At 38.9% G+C, this 19,216-nt stretch overlaps 1 protein-coding gene across 1 annotated transcript; it reads left to right on the top strand.

Annotated features, from left to right (window-relative positions):
- The first annotated feature begins 15,840 nt into the window (after positions 1-15,840).
- On the top strand, positions 15,841-18,261 carry ELFN2 (extracellular leucine rich repeat and fibronectin type III domain containing 2). The gene has a single exon (XM_053689041.1). It carries the CDS (start codon positions 15,841-15,843, stop codon positions 18,259-18,261), a length of 2,421 nt encoding a protein of 806 aa, XP_053545016.1.
- The last annotated feature ends 955 nt before the right edge of the window (positions 18,262-19,216 follow it).

Raw genomic sequence — 19,216 nt, 5'->3', positions numbered from 1 at the left:
AAATAGAAAACTAGTTTAAACATGGTGGTGATGATTACTTTATAAATATATATATATATATATATATATATATTTCTTCTTCAATCAGGGACTGCACTCGCTGGGTTATGGACCCTGTACAAATTAATAAAGGTCTTTTAAACTATTATTTGGAGGCTGGAAATACTTTTGAATTTTGGAGTGTGATATTGGGACCTGGCTAATCCCCTTTTCCGTGCCCCAAAGGATTTGATGAGAGGTGCTGACTTCCCTTGAATCTATTTCAGGAACATACCCACACAAGACCTCAGATGAGACCCCTTGCCCTGCAGTCACTCTGTCAAGCACATACCCATATGAGACCTCAGAACAGACCTCTGGCGCTGCAGCCCCTGTCAGTCACATACCTCAGATAAGACCTCAATCCACATCAGACCTTTAATAAGACCTCTACCCCTGCAGTCCCTATGTCAGTCACATACCTCAGATCAGACCTCTATCCACATCAGACCTCTAATCAGACCTCTGCCCCTGCAGCCTCTCTGTCAATCACATATCCACATGAGACCTCAGATCAGACCCCTGGCCCTGCAGTCACTCTTGTCAGGCACATACCATATGAGACCTCAGAATAGACCTCTGGCGCTGCAGCCCTCTGTCAGTCACATACCCACATCAGAGTACAGGTCATATCCTGGCCTTGCAGCCACTCTGTCAGTCACATACCTGCTTCAGTCCTCAGACCAGAAACCTGACCCCACAATCTTTCTGAAAAGCAAATTAAACATGAATAAAGCTAAAGAAGTAACTAGTACTAGTGCTACAAGCCAGCAGCAGCACAAAAAATAACAACATTAAATTGTACATGTTTATTAACTGACAACAGAATCAATCAAATTATATGTAAAATCGTCATTGCATAGAGTAAGTTCTAACTTGCAGAACATTTTTAACTGCATTAATAAGTCAACTAAATTCTTTTTTTTGTTGCTTTTGTGTGTTTTTTTTTTTGCTAAACCCTCAGCTCATTTACTGTTTTCAGACAAATGCAACGAATAACAAAAATATAGTTGTTTTTTTACATTTGTCCAAATCCGAATGAGCATGTAAATTAATTATTTCTATGTCCCTTTAAGGAGACATAAAACTAAACATTCTTCTTTAGTGATTCAGATAGAGCATGACGTTTTAAACAACTTTCCAATGTATTTATATTATCAAATTTGGTTTATTTTCATAGGCCTAGATTTGGAGTTTGGCGTTAGCCGTGAAAACCAGCGTTAGAGGCTCCTAACGCTGGTTTTAGGCTACCGCCGGTATTTGGAGTCACTCAAAATAGGGTCTAACGCTCACTTTTCAGCCGCGACTTTTCCATACCGCAGATCCCCTTACGTCAATTGCGTATCCTATCTTTTCAATGGGATCTTCCTAACTCCGGTATTTAGAGTCGTGTTTGAAGTGAGCGTTAGACATCTAACGACAAAACTCCAGCCGCAGGAAAAAAGTCAGTAGTTAAGAGCTTTCTGGGCTAACGCCGGTTTATAAAGCTCTTAACTACTGTGCTCTAAAGTACACTAACACCCATAAACTACCTATGTACCCCTAAACCGAGGTCCCCCCACATCGCCGACACTCGAATACATTTTTTTAACCCCTAATCTGCCGACCGCCACCTACGTTATCCTTATGTACCCCTAATCTGCTGCCCCTAACACCGCCGACCCCTGTATTATATTTATTAACCCCTAACCTGCCCCCCACAACGTCGCCTCCACCTACCTACACTTATTAACCCCTAATCTGCCGACCGCAAAGCGCCGCCAGCTAAGTTATCCCTATGTACCCCTAATCTGCTGCCCCTAACACCGCCGACCCCTGTATTATATTTATTAACCCCTAACCTGCCCCCCACAACGTCGCCGCCAGCTACCTACAATAATTAACCCCTAATCTGCCGACCGCAAAGCGCCGCCACCTACATTATAGCTATGTACCCCTAATCTGCTGCCCCTAACACCGCCGACCCCTATATTATATGTATTAACCCCTAATCTGCCCCCCACAACGTCGCCTCCACCTGCCTACACTTATTAACCCCTAATCTGCCGAGCGGACCGCACCGCTACTATAATAAAGTTATTAACCCCTAATCCGCCTCACTAACCCTATAATAAATAGTATTAACCCCTAATCTGCCCTCCCTAACATCGCCGACACCTAACTTCAATTATTAACCCCTAATCTGCCGACCGGAGCTCACCGCTATTCTAATAAATGGATTAACCCCTAAAGCTAAGTCTAACCCTAACACTAACACCCCCCTAAATTAAATATAATTTTAATCTAACGAAATTAATTAACTCTTATTAAATAAATTATTCCTATTTAAAGCTAAATACTTACCTGTAAAATAAATCCTAATATAGCTACAATATAAATTATAATTACATTGTAGCTATTTTAGGATTAATATTTATTTTACAGGCAACTTTGTAATTATTTTAACCAGGTACAATAGCTATTAAATAGTTAAGAAATATTTAATAGTTACCTAGTTAAAATAATTACAAAATTACCTGTAAAATAAATCCTAACCTAAGTTACAATTAAACCTAACACTATACTATCATTAAATTAATTAAATAAAATACCTACAATTACCTACAATTAAACCTAACACTACACTATCAATAAATTAATTAAATACAATATGTACAAATAACTACAATGAAATAAACTAACTAAAGTACAAAAAATAAAAAAGAACTAAGTTACAAAAAATAAAAAAATATTTACAAACATAAGAAAAATATTACAACAATTTTAAACTAATTACACCTACTCTAAGCCCCCTAATAAAATAACAAAGACGCCCAAAATAACAAAATGCCCTACCCTATTCTAAATTACTAAAGTTCAAAGCTCTTTTACCTTACCAGCCCAGAACAGGGCCCTTTGCGGGGCATGCCCCAAGAAGTTCAGCTCTTTTGCCTGTAAAAAAAACATACAATACCCCCCCCCCAACATTACAACCCACCACCCACATACCCCTAATCTAACCCAAACCCCCTTAAATAAACCTAACACTAAGCCCCTGAAGATCATCCTACCTTGTCTTCACCTCACCAGGTATCACCGATCCGTCCTGGCTCCAAAATCTTCATCCAACCCAAGCGGGGGCTGGCGATCCATCATCCGGTTGGCTGAAGAGGTCCAGAAGAGGCTCCAAAGTCTTCATCCTATCCGGGAAGAAGCGTAGATCCGGACCGGCAACCATCATCTTCCAAGCGGCATCTTCTATCTTCATCCGATGAGGACCGGCTCCATCCTGAAGACCTCCGACGCGGACCCATCTTCATCCGGCGACGTCCAACTGAAGAATGAAGGTTCCTTTAAGGGACGTCATCCAAGATGGCGTCCCTCGAATTCCGATTGGCTGATAGGATTCTATCAGCCAATCGGAATTAAGGTAGGAATGTTCCGATCAGCCAATAGAATGCGAGCTCAATCTGATTGGCTGATTGGATCAGCCAATCGGATTGAACTTGATTCTGATTGGCTGATTCCATCAGCCAATCAGAATATTCCTACCTTAATTCCGATTGGCTGATAGAATCCTATCAGCCAATCGGAATTCGAGGGACGCCATCTTGGATGACGTCCCTTAAAGGAACCGTCATTCTTCAGTTGGACGTCGCCGGAAGAAGATGGGTCCGCGGTGGAGGTCTTCAGGATGGAGCCGGTCGTCATCGGATGAAGATAGAAGATGACGCTTGGATCAAGATGGTTGCCGGTCCGGATCGCCTCTTCTTCCCGGATAGGATGAAGACTTTGGAGCCTCTTCTGGACCTCTTCAGCCACCGGATGATGGATCGCCAACCCCAGCTTGGGTTGGATGAAGATTTTGGAGCCAGGACGGATCAGTGATACCTGGTGAGGTGAAGACAAGGTAGGATGATCTTCAGGGGCTTAGTGTTAGGTTTATTTAAGGGGGGTTTGGGTTAGATTAGGGGTATGTGGGTGGTGGGTTGTAATGTTGGGGGGGGGTATTGTATGGTTTTTTTTACAGGCAAAAGAGCTGAACTTCTTGGGGCATGCCCCGCAAAGGGCCCTGTTCAGGGCTGGTAAGGTAAAAGAGCTTTTAACTTTAGTAATTTAGAATAGGGTAGGGCATTTTTTATTTTGGGGGGCTTTGTTGTTTTATTAGGGGGCTTAGAGTAGGTGTAATTAGTTTAAAATTGTTGTAATATTTTTCTTATGTTTGTAGATATTTTTTTATTTTTTGTAACTTAGTTCTTTTTTATTTTTTGTACTTTAGTTAGTTTATTTCATTGTAGTTATTTGTAGATATTGTATTTAATTAATGTATTGATAGTGTAGTGTTGGGTTTAATTGTAGGTAATTGTAGGTATTTTATTTAATTAATTTAATGATAGTATAGTGTTAGGTTTAATTGTAACTTAGGTTAGGATTTATTTTACAGGTAATTTTGTAATTATTTTAACTAGGTAACTATTAAATAGTTCTTAACTATTTAATAGCTATTGTACCTGGTTAAAATAATTACAAAGTTGCCTGTAAAATAAATATTAATCCTAAAATAGCTACAATGTAATTATAATTTATATTGTAGCTATATTAGGGTTTATTTTACAGGTAAGTATTTAGCTTTAAATAGGAATAATTTATTTAATAAGAGTTAATTAATTTCGTTAGATTAAAATTATATTTAATTTAGGGGGGTGTTATTGTTAGGGTTAGACTTAGCTTTAGGGGTTAATCCATTTATTAGAATAGCGGTGAGCTCCGGTCGGCAGATTAGGGGTTAATAATTGAAGTTAGGTGTCGGCGATGTTAGGGAGGGCAGATTAGGGGTTAATACTATTTATTATAGGGTTAGTGAGGCGGATTAGGGGTTAATAACTTTATTATAGTAGCGGTGCGGTCCGCTCTGCAGATTAGGGGTTAATAAGTGTAGGCAGGTGGGGGCGACGTTGTGGGCAGCAGATTAGGGGTTAATAAATATAATATAGGGGTCGGCGGTGTTAGGGGCAGCAGATTAGGGGTACATTAGGATAATGTAAGTAGTGGCGGTTTACAGAACGGCAGATTAGGGGTTAAAAATAAAATGCAGGTGTCAGCGATAGCGGGGGCGGCAGATTAGGGGTTAATAAGTGTAAGGTTAGGGGTGTTTAGACTCGGGGTACATGTTAGAGTGTTAGGTGCAGACGTAGGAAGTGTTTCCCCATAGCAAACAATGGGGCTGCGTTAAGAGCTGAACGCCGCTATTTTGCAGGTGTTAGGTTTTTTTTCAGCTCAAACAGCCCCATTGTTTCCTATGGGGGAATCGTGCACGAGCACGTTTTTGAGGCTGGCCGCTTGCGTAAGCAACTCTGGTATTGAGAGTTGAAGCTGCGTTAAAAATGCTCTACGCTCCTTTTTTGGAGCCTAACGCAGCCTTTATGTGGACTCTCAATACCAGAGTTATTTTTATGGTGCGGCCAGAAAAAAGCCGGCGTTAGATTTTCGGGTCATTACCGACAAAACTCCAAATCTAGCCGTTAGTATCCTATACCTAGATATGTTCAGGAGAAGAAGTGCATTATGGGGAGCTAGCTGCTGATTATATATAAACATATATGCTTCTTGTCATTGGTTCAGCTGTTGTGCTCATCCAGTTTCCAGCAGTGCATGCTGCTCCTTCAACAAAAGATAACAAGAGAATTTGATAATAGAAGTGAATTGGACAGTTGTTTAAAATGATATGCTGTGTCTGAATCATAAAAAAAAAGAGAATTTGGGTTTCATGTCCCTTTAATCAATAAGATGTACAATACAGGCAAATGCTTTTTGTCTTATATAAATCCTTCTATTATCAGTTTATGACAAGCTTTTAAATAAGCACTTCACATACTTACTTCATCCCAAGCACTGTACAGCTTTCAGCTACATTACATGTACCTCAGTGCATTTCCAGGCTACTTGACAACACTGCACTGAGATACATTCTCTGCTCACAAAAAGCTGTAACAAGATACTTGAAGAAAAACAAGCATTTGGGGTTTGAAAAGCTACAAGTTAGAATGTTGTTGTTTTTTTTTCTTTTCTTGTTCTTACATATGAGCCGAGTTCCTAGTAATTACAGTGACAGTCACTCTGGCAAGGTACAGAGCACAGATGCAATTCATAACGTATTTAGATATACAAGCGCATAAATTACTGTGCATAAGTATCAACAACATTCGCTTTCCATTTTCAGTATAAAAACAGTGATAAAGCCCTTTGTGTAACATATGTTTAGTATAAAAGAGCTGATTATGATTAGAGAGCTGGTTAAAATGTGCATAATTAGGTTGTAGTTTAAAGACGACTCTATATGAACAATTAATATTCAGTATTATTCCTTGGCTGCCAGGGAGGGGCAAGAGGGGGAAAATACCCCCCACAGCATTTAGATTTTCAGTTTGCACCCCTCAGTGTGCATCTTGGGCTTAGGGGGAAAGTAAAAATTGCTCCTTCCTGCTTCTGTCCTTTCCTGACCACTTTGATTTCCCCAAAACAACATAGTAATACTAATGGATCAATCGCCTGCTCTTATATCACACATAGCTACATCCTCTTAAGATCCACACCTCTGCCTACACTAACGACCCCGCCCACAGAACAACTGTAGCTCCGCCTACAGATCTCCCTTAATCAGTCACAAGCCTCCTGGATCCAAGCATGGACTGCTTCATAAGTATTTGCACCTCCATAATTTACTTTATAGAACCAACCCTTATCCAGGCAAATGCTTTACCTGAGCTATTTTTCTACGCCAACATAGGTGTCTCGAAAGGGGGAGATGGAGCACTGTACTCACACATAACTTAATGATAGTCCCTCCCATTATAGTTATATTTTCCTACCACTGCATATATATATGTGTTTATATGTATTCCCTTACTAGGTCTTTAGCATAGGCAATTATTGCTGTCCGTGAGTCTATCTAGTATGCTTTACAACAATGGATAACAAGAGAACCCTGAAAGTTTTATTTTGATATTCAGGTCCCTTTATAATGACCGCTACAATGTTGGAACATGAAATTTAAAAGAAATGATTTGAACTAAAAAAGAAACCACATTAAACTAATCTTATGCATGCTCAGTTCACATTTTAACAAATACATTTAAATCCAAAAATTACACGCTCTAATTCATCCGAGCATGTCATTTTTGCATCACTGGTTCTAGATAACTATTTGTTCTTTAATCCCCTGCAAAAGGTTAAACACATAGGTAAAGCAGGAAACAGACAGTGATTGGTGCCTACATGTAATTGCCACTTTTGATTGGATTGGCAGCTGTGAGTTTGTGACTCCCATGTGAGATATTGCCTGTTTATTTAACCCCTTTGTATGGATTCACATAGATTACAAGTGGTGTTCTACTGCACAGGGTGCACTATGAATATTGCTGGACCGTGTTAGAATTAGTGCACAAACAGATATTACAAGTCCATGGTTAAGAAGAATTACCAGAGAATGTTTAGCGCGGCCAATATCATTTTATTGCGCTCTTTCAATAGATATCGCAGCAGCACTAAATATCTCATATTACAAATTCAAAGTTATGTATTCAGTTCAATGTCAACATATAGCACGGCTTCTCCATTCTGGCTTTATTTTGGTTAAATAAATCATGACATGGTGTAATGTGTCATGTGTCATGTGTTGTTGTTCATCTGAGGTTGTATTTACCTCATTTTAAGACCTGCTAAGAACCAGATGATTGTTATTATGTCTTGATACGTAAAACCGCAGAATTTAAAGAGGGTGTTTCACATGACTGTATATACATACAGACAATATATATTTATATATATATATATATATTAACATACGGCTAGATTACGAGTTTTGTGGTATGAGGGGTGCGGTACTAACTTGTACGTTATTGTCACCGCTCACCTTCCTACAGCGCTGGTATTACAGGTTTTCATAAACCCGGCGTTAACAGGCAAGAAGTGAGCGTAGAGCAAAATTGAGCTCCATACCGCACTACAATGGTTTTACATGCTTGTGCACGATTTCCCCATAGACATCAATGGGGAGAGCCGGCTGAAAAAAAGCCTAACACCTGCAATAAAGCAGCGTAAAGCTCCGTAACGCAGCCCCATTAATTCCTATGGGGAAACTAAATTTATGTTTACACCTAACACCCTAACATGAACCCCAAGTTAAAACACCCTTAACCTTACACTTATTAACCCCTAATCTGCCGCCCCCGACATCGCCGACACCAACATTATACTTATTAACCATTAATCTCCTGCACCCAATGTCGCCGCAATCTACCTACACTTATTAACCCTTAATCTGCCCCTCCGGACATCGCCGCCACTATAATAAACATATTAACCCCTAAACCGCCACACTCCCGCATCGCAAACACTAGTTAAATATTAACCTCCAATCTGCCGCCCCTTACATCGCCGCCACCTACCTACATTTATTAACCCCTAATCTGCTGCCCCCAATGTCGCAGTCACTATACTAAAGTTATAAACCCCTAAACCTAAATCTAACCCTAACAACCCCAAACTTAAATATAATTAATATAAATCTAAATAAAACCTACTATTAATAACTAAATCATTCCTATTTAAAACTAAATACTTACCTGTAAAATAAACCCTAAGCTAGCTACAATATAACTAATAGTTACATTGTAGCTAGCTTAGGGTTTATTTTTATTTCACAGGCAAGTTTGTATTTATTTTAACTAGGTAGAATAGTTACTAAATAGTTATTAACTATTTACTAACCACCTAGTTAAAATAAATACAAATTTACCTGTAAAATAAAACCTAACCTGTCTTACACTAACACCTAACATTACACTACAATTAAATACATTAAATTATTTAAATACAATTACCTAAATTATATAAAAAAAAACCCCACTAAATTACACAAAGTAAAAAAATAAATTATCAGATATTTAAACTAATTACACCTAATCTAATAACCCTATCAAAATAAAAAAGCCCCCGCCCAAAATAAAATGCCCTCTAGCCTAAACTAAACTACCAATAGCCCTTAAAATGGCCTTTTGCAGGGCATTGCCCCAAATAAATCAGCTCTTTTACCTGTAAAAAAAAAATACAAACACCCCCCCAACAGTAAAACCCACCACCCACACAACCAACACCCCAAATAAAATCCTAACTAAAAAAACCTAAGCTCTCCATTGCCCTGAAAAGGGCATTTGTATGGGCATTGCCCTTAAAAGGGCATTTAGCTCTTTTTCAATTGCCCAAACCCTAATCTAAAACTAAAACCCAGCCACTAACCCCTGAAGATCCACTTACAGTTTTGAAGAGCCGAAATCCATCCTCAATGAAGCCAGGAGAAGTTCTCAGCGAAGCGGCAAGAAGTCCTCAACGAAGATGGGAGAAGTCTTCATCCAAGCCGGCAGAAGTGGTCCTCCTGACGGGCAGAAGTCTTCATCCAGACGACATCTTCTATCTTCATCCATCTGGCGCGGAGCGGCTCCATCTTCAAGACATCTGGTGCGGGGCATCCTCTTCTTCCGACGACTAAAGACAAATGAAAGTTCCTTTAAATGTTGTCATCCAAGATGGCATCCCTTTAATTCCGATTGGCAGATAGAATTCTAACAGCCAATCGGAATTAAAGGTGAAAAAATCCTATTAGCTGATGCAATCAGCCAATAGGATTGAGCTTAACTCCTATTGACTGATCCGATCAGCCAATAGGATTGAGCTCGCATTCTATTGGCTGATTGGAACAGCCTATTGGCTGATAGGCTGCAGCGATGTTAAGGACAGCAGATTAGGGGTTAATAATATTAAACTATTGTTTGCGATGCGGGAGTGCAGCGGTTTAGGGGTTAATATGATTATCGGGAACGGCAGATTAAAGGTTAATAATTTTATTTTAGTGTTTGCAATGCGGGAGGGCCTCGATTTAGGGGTTAATAGATAGTTTATGGGTGTTAGTGTACTTTTTAGCACTTTAGTTATGAGTTTTATGCTACAGCTTTGTAGTGTAAAACTCATAATTACTGACTTTAGAATGCGTTACGAATCTTGCGGGATAGGCTGTACCGCTCACTTTTTGGCCTCCCAGAAAAAGCTTGTAATATCGGCACTATGGGAGTAGGGTGACCACGTGTCCCGTATTGCCCGGGACAGTCCCGCATTTTTAAGGTCTGTCCCAGGTCCCGGGTACCTTCATACATTGTCCCGGACTCCCGCAATGTACTGAAACTAACAGCACACTGACACTCTGACTCTCACTGTCTCACAGCACTTTTACTCATAATGCAAAACTCGTAATCTAGCCGATAGATAGATATGACTATAGATAGATATTATATATATACATTTTCTTCTAAATGAAGGCCTAGCACACATTTGGGTTAGCGCTTGAGTAAAAACCAGAAGAAGCTTTAGTAGCACGCCCCATAAGGCACTTAGTGCAGCCACTCTATCCGACCTCCAGATGTTAGTGCAATTGTGAGCTTTTCAGTTCCTGTTAGAAATGGAAGTGCAGAACACGGTTATATACCACACAGCCATTGGCTGCACACTCTAGTGACCTATTTATAACTGTCTCTAATTGGCCACAGCAGAGAAGGCAACTTAAGTTACAACATGGCAGCTCCCATTGTTTTATAGACACCAAGGGGCCGATTTATCAAGCTCCATATGGAGCTTGATGCCCCTGTTTCCGGAAACAGAAGTTATGAAGCAGCGGTCTAAAGATCGAATATGATCGGGTTGATTGACACCCCCTGCAGGGGGCGGCATTGCACCAGAATTTCACAAGAACTGCTTGTGTAATGATAAATGCCGACTGCGTATGCTGTCGGCATTTATGGATGTGCATTGGACATGATACGCTACATCGTATCATGTACGCTCGCAATATGATAAATCTACCCCCAAAACTTTGCACTTACGTTGTCAGTTTTTAAACTGGTAATGAAACTTTAAAAATACATCTACATGTTATTCTCAGACTAATATCTTTTTATAATGCATTATTCTGTCTAGCATTTATTTAGCGCTTAAAGTGCCATAAAACAGGTTGAGATCTGTGCATATAAGGACTAATTCATTTAAAATTGTTTGCATAAAAAAATAGTTTAAAAATTGCTGGCAAGTATTTTAAAATAATTTTCAAAAATAAGCAAAATGAATTACATAGCTAAGCTGCCTGGAGCATCCAACTCCACCCCTCTTATCAGTGTTTAGACACAGGCATTGTATTTCAACTGAGTTCACAGCTTCTAGACATGCTCCAGCAGATAATCTCTATTCACTTTTGCATTCTACCAAAACAATAATATATATAGATAAAGCCATAGAAGGAATTGTGTGGGGGGAGTTAGAGCTGTACAATTCAGAAACTAAAAAGAAAGGGTTAATGGCGAGGCACTGCAGAATAAATTTGCAGGTAAAGTAATTAAAGTACATATTATATTTTGTCTCTATCCCAACGTGTTTTATGTCCCTTTAATGTCCCTTTAAACTCTCATAACATTTAATAAAGTATATTACACTTGATTTTGGGGGCATTTGGGGCACATTTATAAAATCAACCAGAGATCTGATCTCTGGTTAATTTTATAAGCGCTAATTGCTACCGCGAGTTCGCAGTAGCAATAACCAGCCACTTATGGTTATTTATCGCGCACCCACAAACGGGCGATAAATTGGCGCTCCACTTGTAAACTAGCCCATTGTTTATAAATGTTATTTATTTATTTTTTAACTTTAAAATATATAGTCAGAGATTTTAAGTCCTGTACTTGTCACCTGTTCACTCTCTATAGCTAGGTCTTAAAACTTATTTATAGCACTTATCAAGTAAAATGGTTAGAAACAGATATTCATGTGTAATTTTATACCTAACACTTGCTATAATTAGTTTTAAAGCCAATAATAGCAAGTCTGCAGGTGACAAGAACCCAAATCCCTGACTTTATCTTGAAATTTGCATTAAACAGAAAATAAAAGGCTAGATATATTGATGTATAAAACACAGATTAGCCTGAGAATAGTATCTAGATGTATTTCTTTTAAAGTTTTTTTAATATTGAAAAAATACGAATAAAGTTCTATTTTTTTGTAATTTACTTTGGTGCAAATAAAGTTAAATGTCTTCAAATGTAGTCAACAATCATCAAGCGCTTTCCAGGGTACTGAACCAAAAATGGTCCAGATCCTTAGCTTCATTCCTGCTTTTCAAATAAAGATACCAAGAGAATGAAGACAAATTGATCATAGGAGTACATTGGAAAATTGCTTAAATGTCTGCTCTATCTGAATCATAATGGGTTTAGTGTTCCTTTAAAGGGCCATAATACCCAAATGTTTAAACACTTGAAAGTGATGCAGCATAGCTGTAAAAAGCTGACTACAAAATATCTCCTGAACATCTCTATGTAAAAAAGAAAGGTATTTTACCTCAAAGTTCCTCAGTAGCCACCTCCCATTGTAAAGGATTTCAAAGCAGCATTTTAGTGTGTCTGTCCTGGGACATCTTAGGGGATGAGCCCTGTGAACTCTCACATCAGGTAAAGGAAGCTTACTATGAAATCTCATGAGAGTTAAGTCAAATCTCATGAGATCACAGTAAGAGTTCATGACCTCAGCACTGCTGATGCTGATTGGCTGCTGTTCATTTCTTCATTTTTTATTTTTTTTACCTGCAGCTGGGAGCAGGTGAAGTATAACTTTTTACACAGAACTTACTCTGCTGAGCTGAGGAGATTGTGAGGTAAAATATCTTCCTTTTTTATATAGAGATGCTCAGGTGATATTTTCCTGTCAGCCTTTTACAGTTATACTGCATCAGTTTCAAGTGATTTAGCATATGAGTATTATGTCCCTTTAAATAATAAAAGGGTAATGCTAAATGGGTAAATGTTTTTACTACACATAAATGTCCCTGGATGGATTTGACATGTTACTTTTTTGTGGGTAATTGACTTGGTAGCAAGTAAGTTAGTTTTTGTAATAACTGATTTGAGCCAACCAATGAAATGCACTTTGTTTACACAGCTTGACTTTACAACTGACTTGAACTGACTTGAGCATTTTTCTACAAATCAGGTTTTGTTCTTCAATTTGCTTTAAAGGGACAATCTACTGGAAAATTAAAATAATCTATTTTTGTTGGAATGGTCTATTTTTAAACAAATTCCATTTTACTTTCGTTTTGAAGGGACATACAAGTAAGAAAAGGAAGATTCTCTAGTTTGTTAGAATATGTTATTATTCCACTGTTGCTTGCATGTAAATATGTGCACATCTGGTGAGCCAATTGCAAGGGGCATATGTCTGCAGCCACCAATCAGCAGCTGCTTCTGAGCATATCTAGGTATGCTTTTCAACAAATTAAAGAAGTACACTTGATATTAGATGTGAATTTAAAATTCACTCAAAATTGCTGCATTATGAAAGTTTAATATTGACTTTCAAATCCCTTTAACATGTTCAAATGGGTTATGTTCAAATGGTTATGTTCAAATGGGTTAAACTTGTAGAACAAATTAAATTCCTGGAACAACCCCAATCTGCTTCAGATGAAGGTATAACCAATCATTAGAGCTTACAAGAGTATGCCTGCTTCCTAAATGGCACATATTAATAGAAATGAATTTGTTCACAAATAAATTACAGAATTTAAGTTTTATACAAAAATGTCAAACCAAAGGATTTGTGAATATTTGCTCCACTACAAATAAACCCTATGGGGCCGATTTATCATCGGTCTGTCCGACATGATCCGCTTAGCGGCATTGCGCTGTCGGCATACGCTGTCGGCATTTATCATTGCACATGCAGTTCTTGTGAACTGCTTGTGCAATGCCGCCCCCTGCAGATTCGCGGATACAGTATATTCATACATACATTAATAAATACATACATACACACATACGTAGACAAATACATACATACGTACATACATACAGACATATATATACTGTACATACATGCACACATATATATATATATATATATATACATACCTACATATACATACGTACATAGATACATACATACATACACTTATATATACTGTACATACATGCACATATATATATACATACCTACATATACATACATACGTACATAGATACATACATACATACACTTATATATACTGTACATACATGCACATATATATATATATATACATACCTACATATACATACATATGTACATAGATACATACATACATACACTTATATATACTGTACATACATGCACATATATATATATATATACATACCTACATATACATACATACGTACATAGATACATACATACACACATGTATACATACATACACAATATGATATGATAATACAATTTTAAAAATGTTTTGCTGCAAATACTGTGGCATCTCATGATAAAAATATTGGGCACCTCTCGATGCAGACACACAGCTCTAACGCATATTATCTCAGGGATTTATTTTGAGGGCAACTAGGCAGCAGTATGTGAGGGACAGGCCATTTTGTGTCTGGTTGTCAGAAATATATGAGGCAAACATCCTGAAGTATGCAATATGTATTTCACACTGGTTTCAACTTGCATACGTACAAAAATATTTGATCATTTATGTTATATGCATTGTAAAATAAATGTCTAATTTCCATTTGCCTACACTGTTTTTTTTTTTTATATATAATTCCATTCCTTTAAATAAATGTTGTTTAAATAACTGTTGACTAGTCTAGCAGCTAAAAATTGGTTTAGAACTGAAAGGCATTGTACAGCAAGGGCTGTTTTCTATATCAGATGTGGCAGGTATACAGGCAATTTGCCATGCATTTATCTGGGGAAGTTCACAATCTCTAGAATCAAACGAGTGTAGAGAAAAAAATCAAATACCTAAGCTGCAGAATTTCAGTCTATACCATTATACTTTGTGTCAAAGCTCTCTCCTATCCATTGGCGCAGAACGAGGAAAATATCCTAAAATATTGAACGCATTGAAATAGTCCATGAATTCTGGCACATGCCTTGAGTTTATGCTGGCTGCAAATCGCTTCTGTTGAATATCTTCCAATGCTTTATTTCTTCTCTTCGTTCCCTCTTTATCTTTGAACTTGCTGTCTTTGAATTCTGCTCTATCTCTTGCTAATCTCCCTCCCTGTCTCAGCATTGTTGTGATGGTTATGTGCATATTTATCACTTTTTTTCCAGTTTGTCTACTCCTCTCTTGTTATCTCTCTTCACCTTGTATTTCAACTCATTGCTCCCTGTCTTTTATCTCTGTCACTCATATTCCATGCCCTTTTTTTTCTTCTTCTTCTACCTCTGAGCATCGGCCTGTTTCCCCTATTGGTTTCCCAACAAACCTTCGTGTCGTCCCCCTCCTCCTTGCCCCCCTTCCTCCATCCTCTGCTGACGTTTCCTTGTCTCTTTTTTTCTTTCAGATTCTGGTGGCAGCTGGATACAGACAGACACAGAGAAGGATTCATCTTTTGAAATCTGCATCCCGAGGGCACAGTGGCGGCTGGCACAAACACACATAAACTCTCTCGCTCTTGGTATCCTTATCCGTCCATCGTCAATTGCTTTGATTTTAAAGAAGGATTGACAAGACAAATAAGCAACTGTTGAATCTAAAAAAAAAGGTGCAAACTAACCATTTGTATATTATGAGGTCTGGATTTTGAAGTCTTTTATACTCATATCCTGTTCTACAGGACACAATGTGCAGAATTTTGTATAGGACTGTTACACATGGACTTTACTAAGTTGGGGCACCGAATCCCTTGGAGTAAAACTCATCTCTTTGTTTGCACTTACCACCCTGTTCTTGGTGGCACCATGTCATGCTGGTGGCTCTATGTGACAATGGTCTTGCTATTCTGGCATCTCCCACCAGAGGTACAAGGTGACTGCTGGTTGATTGAAGGTGACAAAGGCTATGTATGGTTGGCCATCTGCAGCCAAAATCAACCTCCTTATGAGACCATTCCTCAGCATATCAACAGCACAGTACACGATCTCCGACTTAATGAGAATAAGTTAAAGGTAATAGCGTATTCATCATTGTCCCGCTTTGGAAATCTGACAGATCTTAACCTGACCAAGAATGAGATCTCTGTCATCGAGGAAGGAGCATTTCTTGGACAGTCTAACCTACAAATTCTTCAACTGGGCTACAATAAGTTGACTAATCTGTCAGAAGGAATGCTTAGGGGGATGCCTAGGCTACAATACCTCTTCATCCAGCACAATCTGATAGCGGTAGTGACACCTAACGCCTTTTCTGACTGTCCAAGCCTAATAAACATTGATCTATCTTCCAACCGACTTACCAAGCTTGACAGTACTACCTTTATTGGTCTCCAGGCCCTGGGCTCTTGTGAACTGGCTGGAAACCCTTTCCACTGTGGCTGTGAACTTCATGGCTTCCTTGACTGGCTGGTCATGTTCAACAATGTAACTCGTAACTATGACCGCCTTCAGTGTGAAAGTCCAGGTGAATTTTATGGATACCCTTTGCTCAGTCCCAGGCCTCATCATAGCCGAAATGCCATAACAGTTCTTCAGGCTCATTGCAGGAATGGTGGATACTTGTCCTTGCCACGAGAGAGACCAACTCCATTCAATAAAGATCCGCAAGGCGATCTGAGTGAGAACTCTGGCGTTAACCCTGATGACTTCATATTTGAGTCCACTGCCACCTCCACTCCCGACCCTTCAGTTAGCCCCACCATTGATATTCATCATATGACAGGGAACTCTGCAACTTTGATTGTCACTATACCATATCCCTATAAAAAGATGTACGTTCTGGTTCAATATAATAACAGTTTAGTATCTGATGTAACTACCTTGAAGCATAAGAAAGAATACATTACTTTAGACAAGCTGAAAGCTCATGTCAACTATACCTTCTGTGTGACCTCAATTCGCAATTCAAAACACTACAATCACACTTGTCTCTTTCTAGCCACTAGATCAAGAGATAAAGAGGACTTGGCTCCTAGCACTTCTACTACCACACACTATATCATGACTATACTGGGCTGCTTGTTTGGCATGGTCATTATACTGGGTGTGGTCTATTACTGTTTAAGGAAAAGGAGGATGCAGGAGGAAAAAAAGAAATCACTCAATGTCAAAAAGACAATTTTGGAGATGAGGTATGGCTCAGATGTTGACCCATGTCTTGGATCACATGCATCACAGAAACTAACGGAGCATCCTATCCCAATATCTCGCATATCCTCTTTGCCAACTTCAGTTGCTGGGCTGGGAGGTGGAGGGGAGAAAGGGATTTCTTCAAAATCAATGAATTCTCAGTTGGGAACGCCAAAAGGTCCAAAAGGCACAAATTACATGGAGGTGCGAAGTGGAGAAGGGTTAGATAGAAACCAGAGGAGTATGTCGGGAGAAGATGATGAAGAGGACTTTCGGGAACTTGACAATGGTGACGGATCAGCAGCTGAGATATCTACTATTGCCAAGGAAGTGGACAAGGTGAACCAGATTATAAATAATTGTATTGATGCCCTAAAGTTGGACACGGCTTCTTTTTTAGGAGGGGGGGACCCGGAACTGGGCTACGACTGCCAGTCGATTCCAGCCAGTTCGTCGGGTCATTTGGAAAGGTTGAGCTTCCTCTCTCCTTCTTACAAGGAGGGTGTACATCCCCTTCAACGTCAACTGAGTGCAGACGCAGCTACAGTCACCAAAAAACGATGCAGCATTTCGTCTAGTGGTTCCATCAAAAGTGCCAGAGTTTTCAGCCTTGATGTCCCTGATCAATCTCTTAAATGTGACTCCAAGTACATTGAGAAGAACAGCCCATTAAATAGTCCCCTGGACCGCCTTCCTCTAGTGTCCTCTGCAGGTGTCCATCACTTGGATGTCAAGCCTTCCTACCACTGCAGTGAACATCGCCACTCCTTCCCAGCCCTCTATTATGAGGAAAGTGCTGATACCCTAAGCCAGAGGGTCAGCTTTCTGAAGCCCCTTTCTCGTTCCAAGAGAGACTCAAGTTACTCGCAACTCTCTCCCAGACAACATTTTTCCGGATACTCTTCCAGCCCTGAATACTCCACTGAAAATACCCACAAGATCTGGGAGCGCTTCCGTCCATATAAAAAACACACCCGGGAGGAGGTCTATATTGCAGCGGGCCATGCTTTACGCAAAAAGGTCCAGTTTGCCAAGGGAGAGGACTTACATGATATTTTGGATTACTGGAAAGGTGTATCTGCTCAACAAAAACTGTGACTGGCTACCAGATAACCCAAGGCTTTGAATGGGTTCCTGTTGAGAATAGCAGCGTTAAAGCACTGTAGTTTGCAATTAAAGTTTACATTGGAGGTGGGGAGGTGTACCCTCATAAGGAGGGGGTGGAGAAAGGCTTGATATTTTGTTGGCTTTGGATAAGGTGTGTTTATGGCACATACCTTCCCATCTCCCTCTTGTTCTGACCTCCCCCCTCTTCACCACACACTGTACCTGTGGCTTTTTCTCTGTTTATACATTTCTGTTTTTGGGTTTCATTTCCTTGATTAATCTAAACACTTGTTTTTTGCTGTATATCACAAGCTGAATTCACATGGTAATAAGGCACTTCTGAACTGTCATTTCCATAAAGTGATATTTTTCTACTAAAATAGAAACCATTCGCACTACATCAAAGTGCTAATTATGTTCATAATTAATGACATACTTGTATTTAACTGTCTTCTGCGTCTGCTCTTTATAGGGACACAAGCAAATTAAATAAACACAGTTTAGTGAAGGAGTTAACTGTTATTTTAACAGTCCTTTGTGCAATTTTCATAAGTTCAGAAATGAAGCAAAATTATAGCCTTTTTTTTTTAAGTATTCTGAACAAAAAAATATAATGACTGGATTTTACATGATCTGAAATAAAATATTAGTCTAATTTTGCAAATTCATAATATCAGCACTGGACAGCACTTTCTCAACAGTAATAGCATATAACATAAATATTCCACAACTGATTACCATCCTATGAGATAGGAAAACAACCTGTGTCAACAACTGTATCTCTTCAATTAACTATTTCACTGCATTGCTATTTTAATCACATGATTTTCTAGTAAGAAGCAGTGTCCCCTTTACAATTGATTCCATAAGAGAAACAGTTGGCATTTTATTAGTAAAGATATATTTTTTATTCAGAACAGATCTATTCCTTTTGTGACACAGACAC

Source organism: Bombina bombina, chromosome 7 (genome assembly GCF_027579735.1).
Source record: "Bombina bombina isolate aBomBom1 chromosome 7, aBomBom1.pri, whole genome shotgun sequence".
NCBI classification, from domain to species: Eukaryota; Metazoa; Chordata; class Amphibia; order Anura; family Bombinatoridae; genus Bombina; species Bombina bombina.
This window is presented reverse-complemented; position numbering and strand designations above follow the sequence as displayed.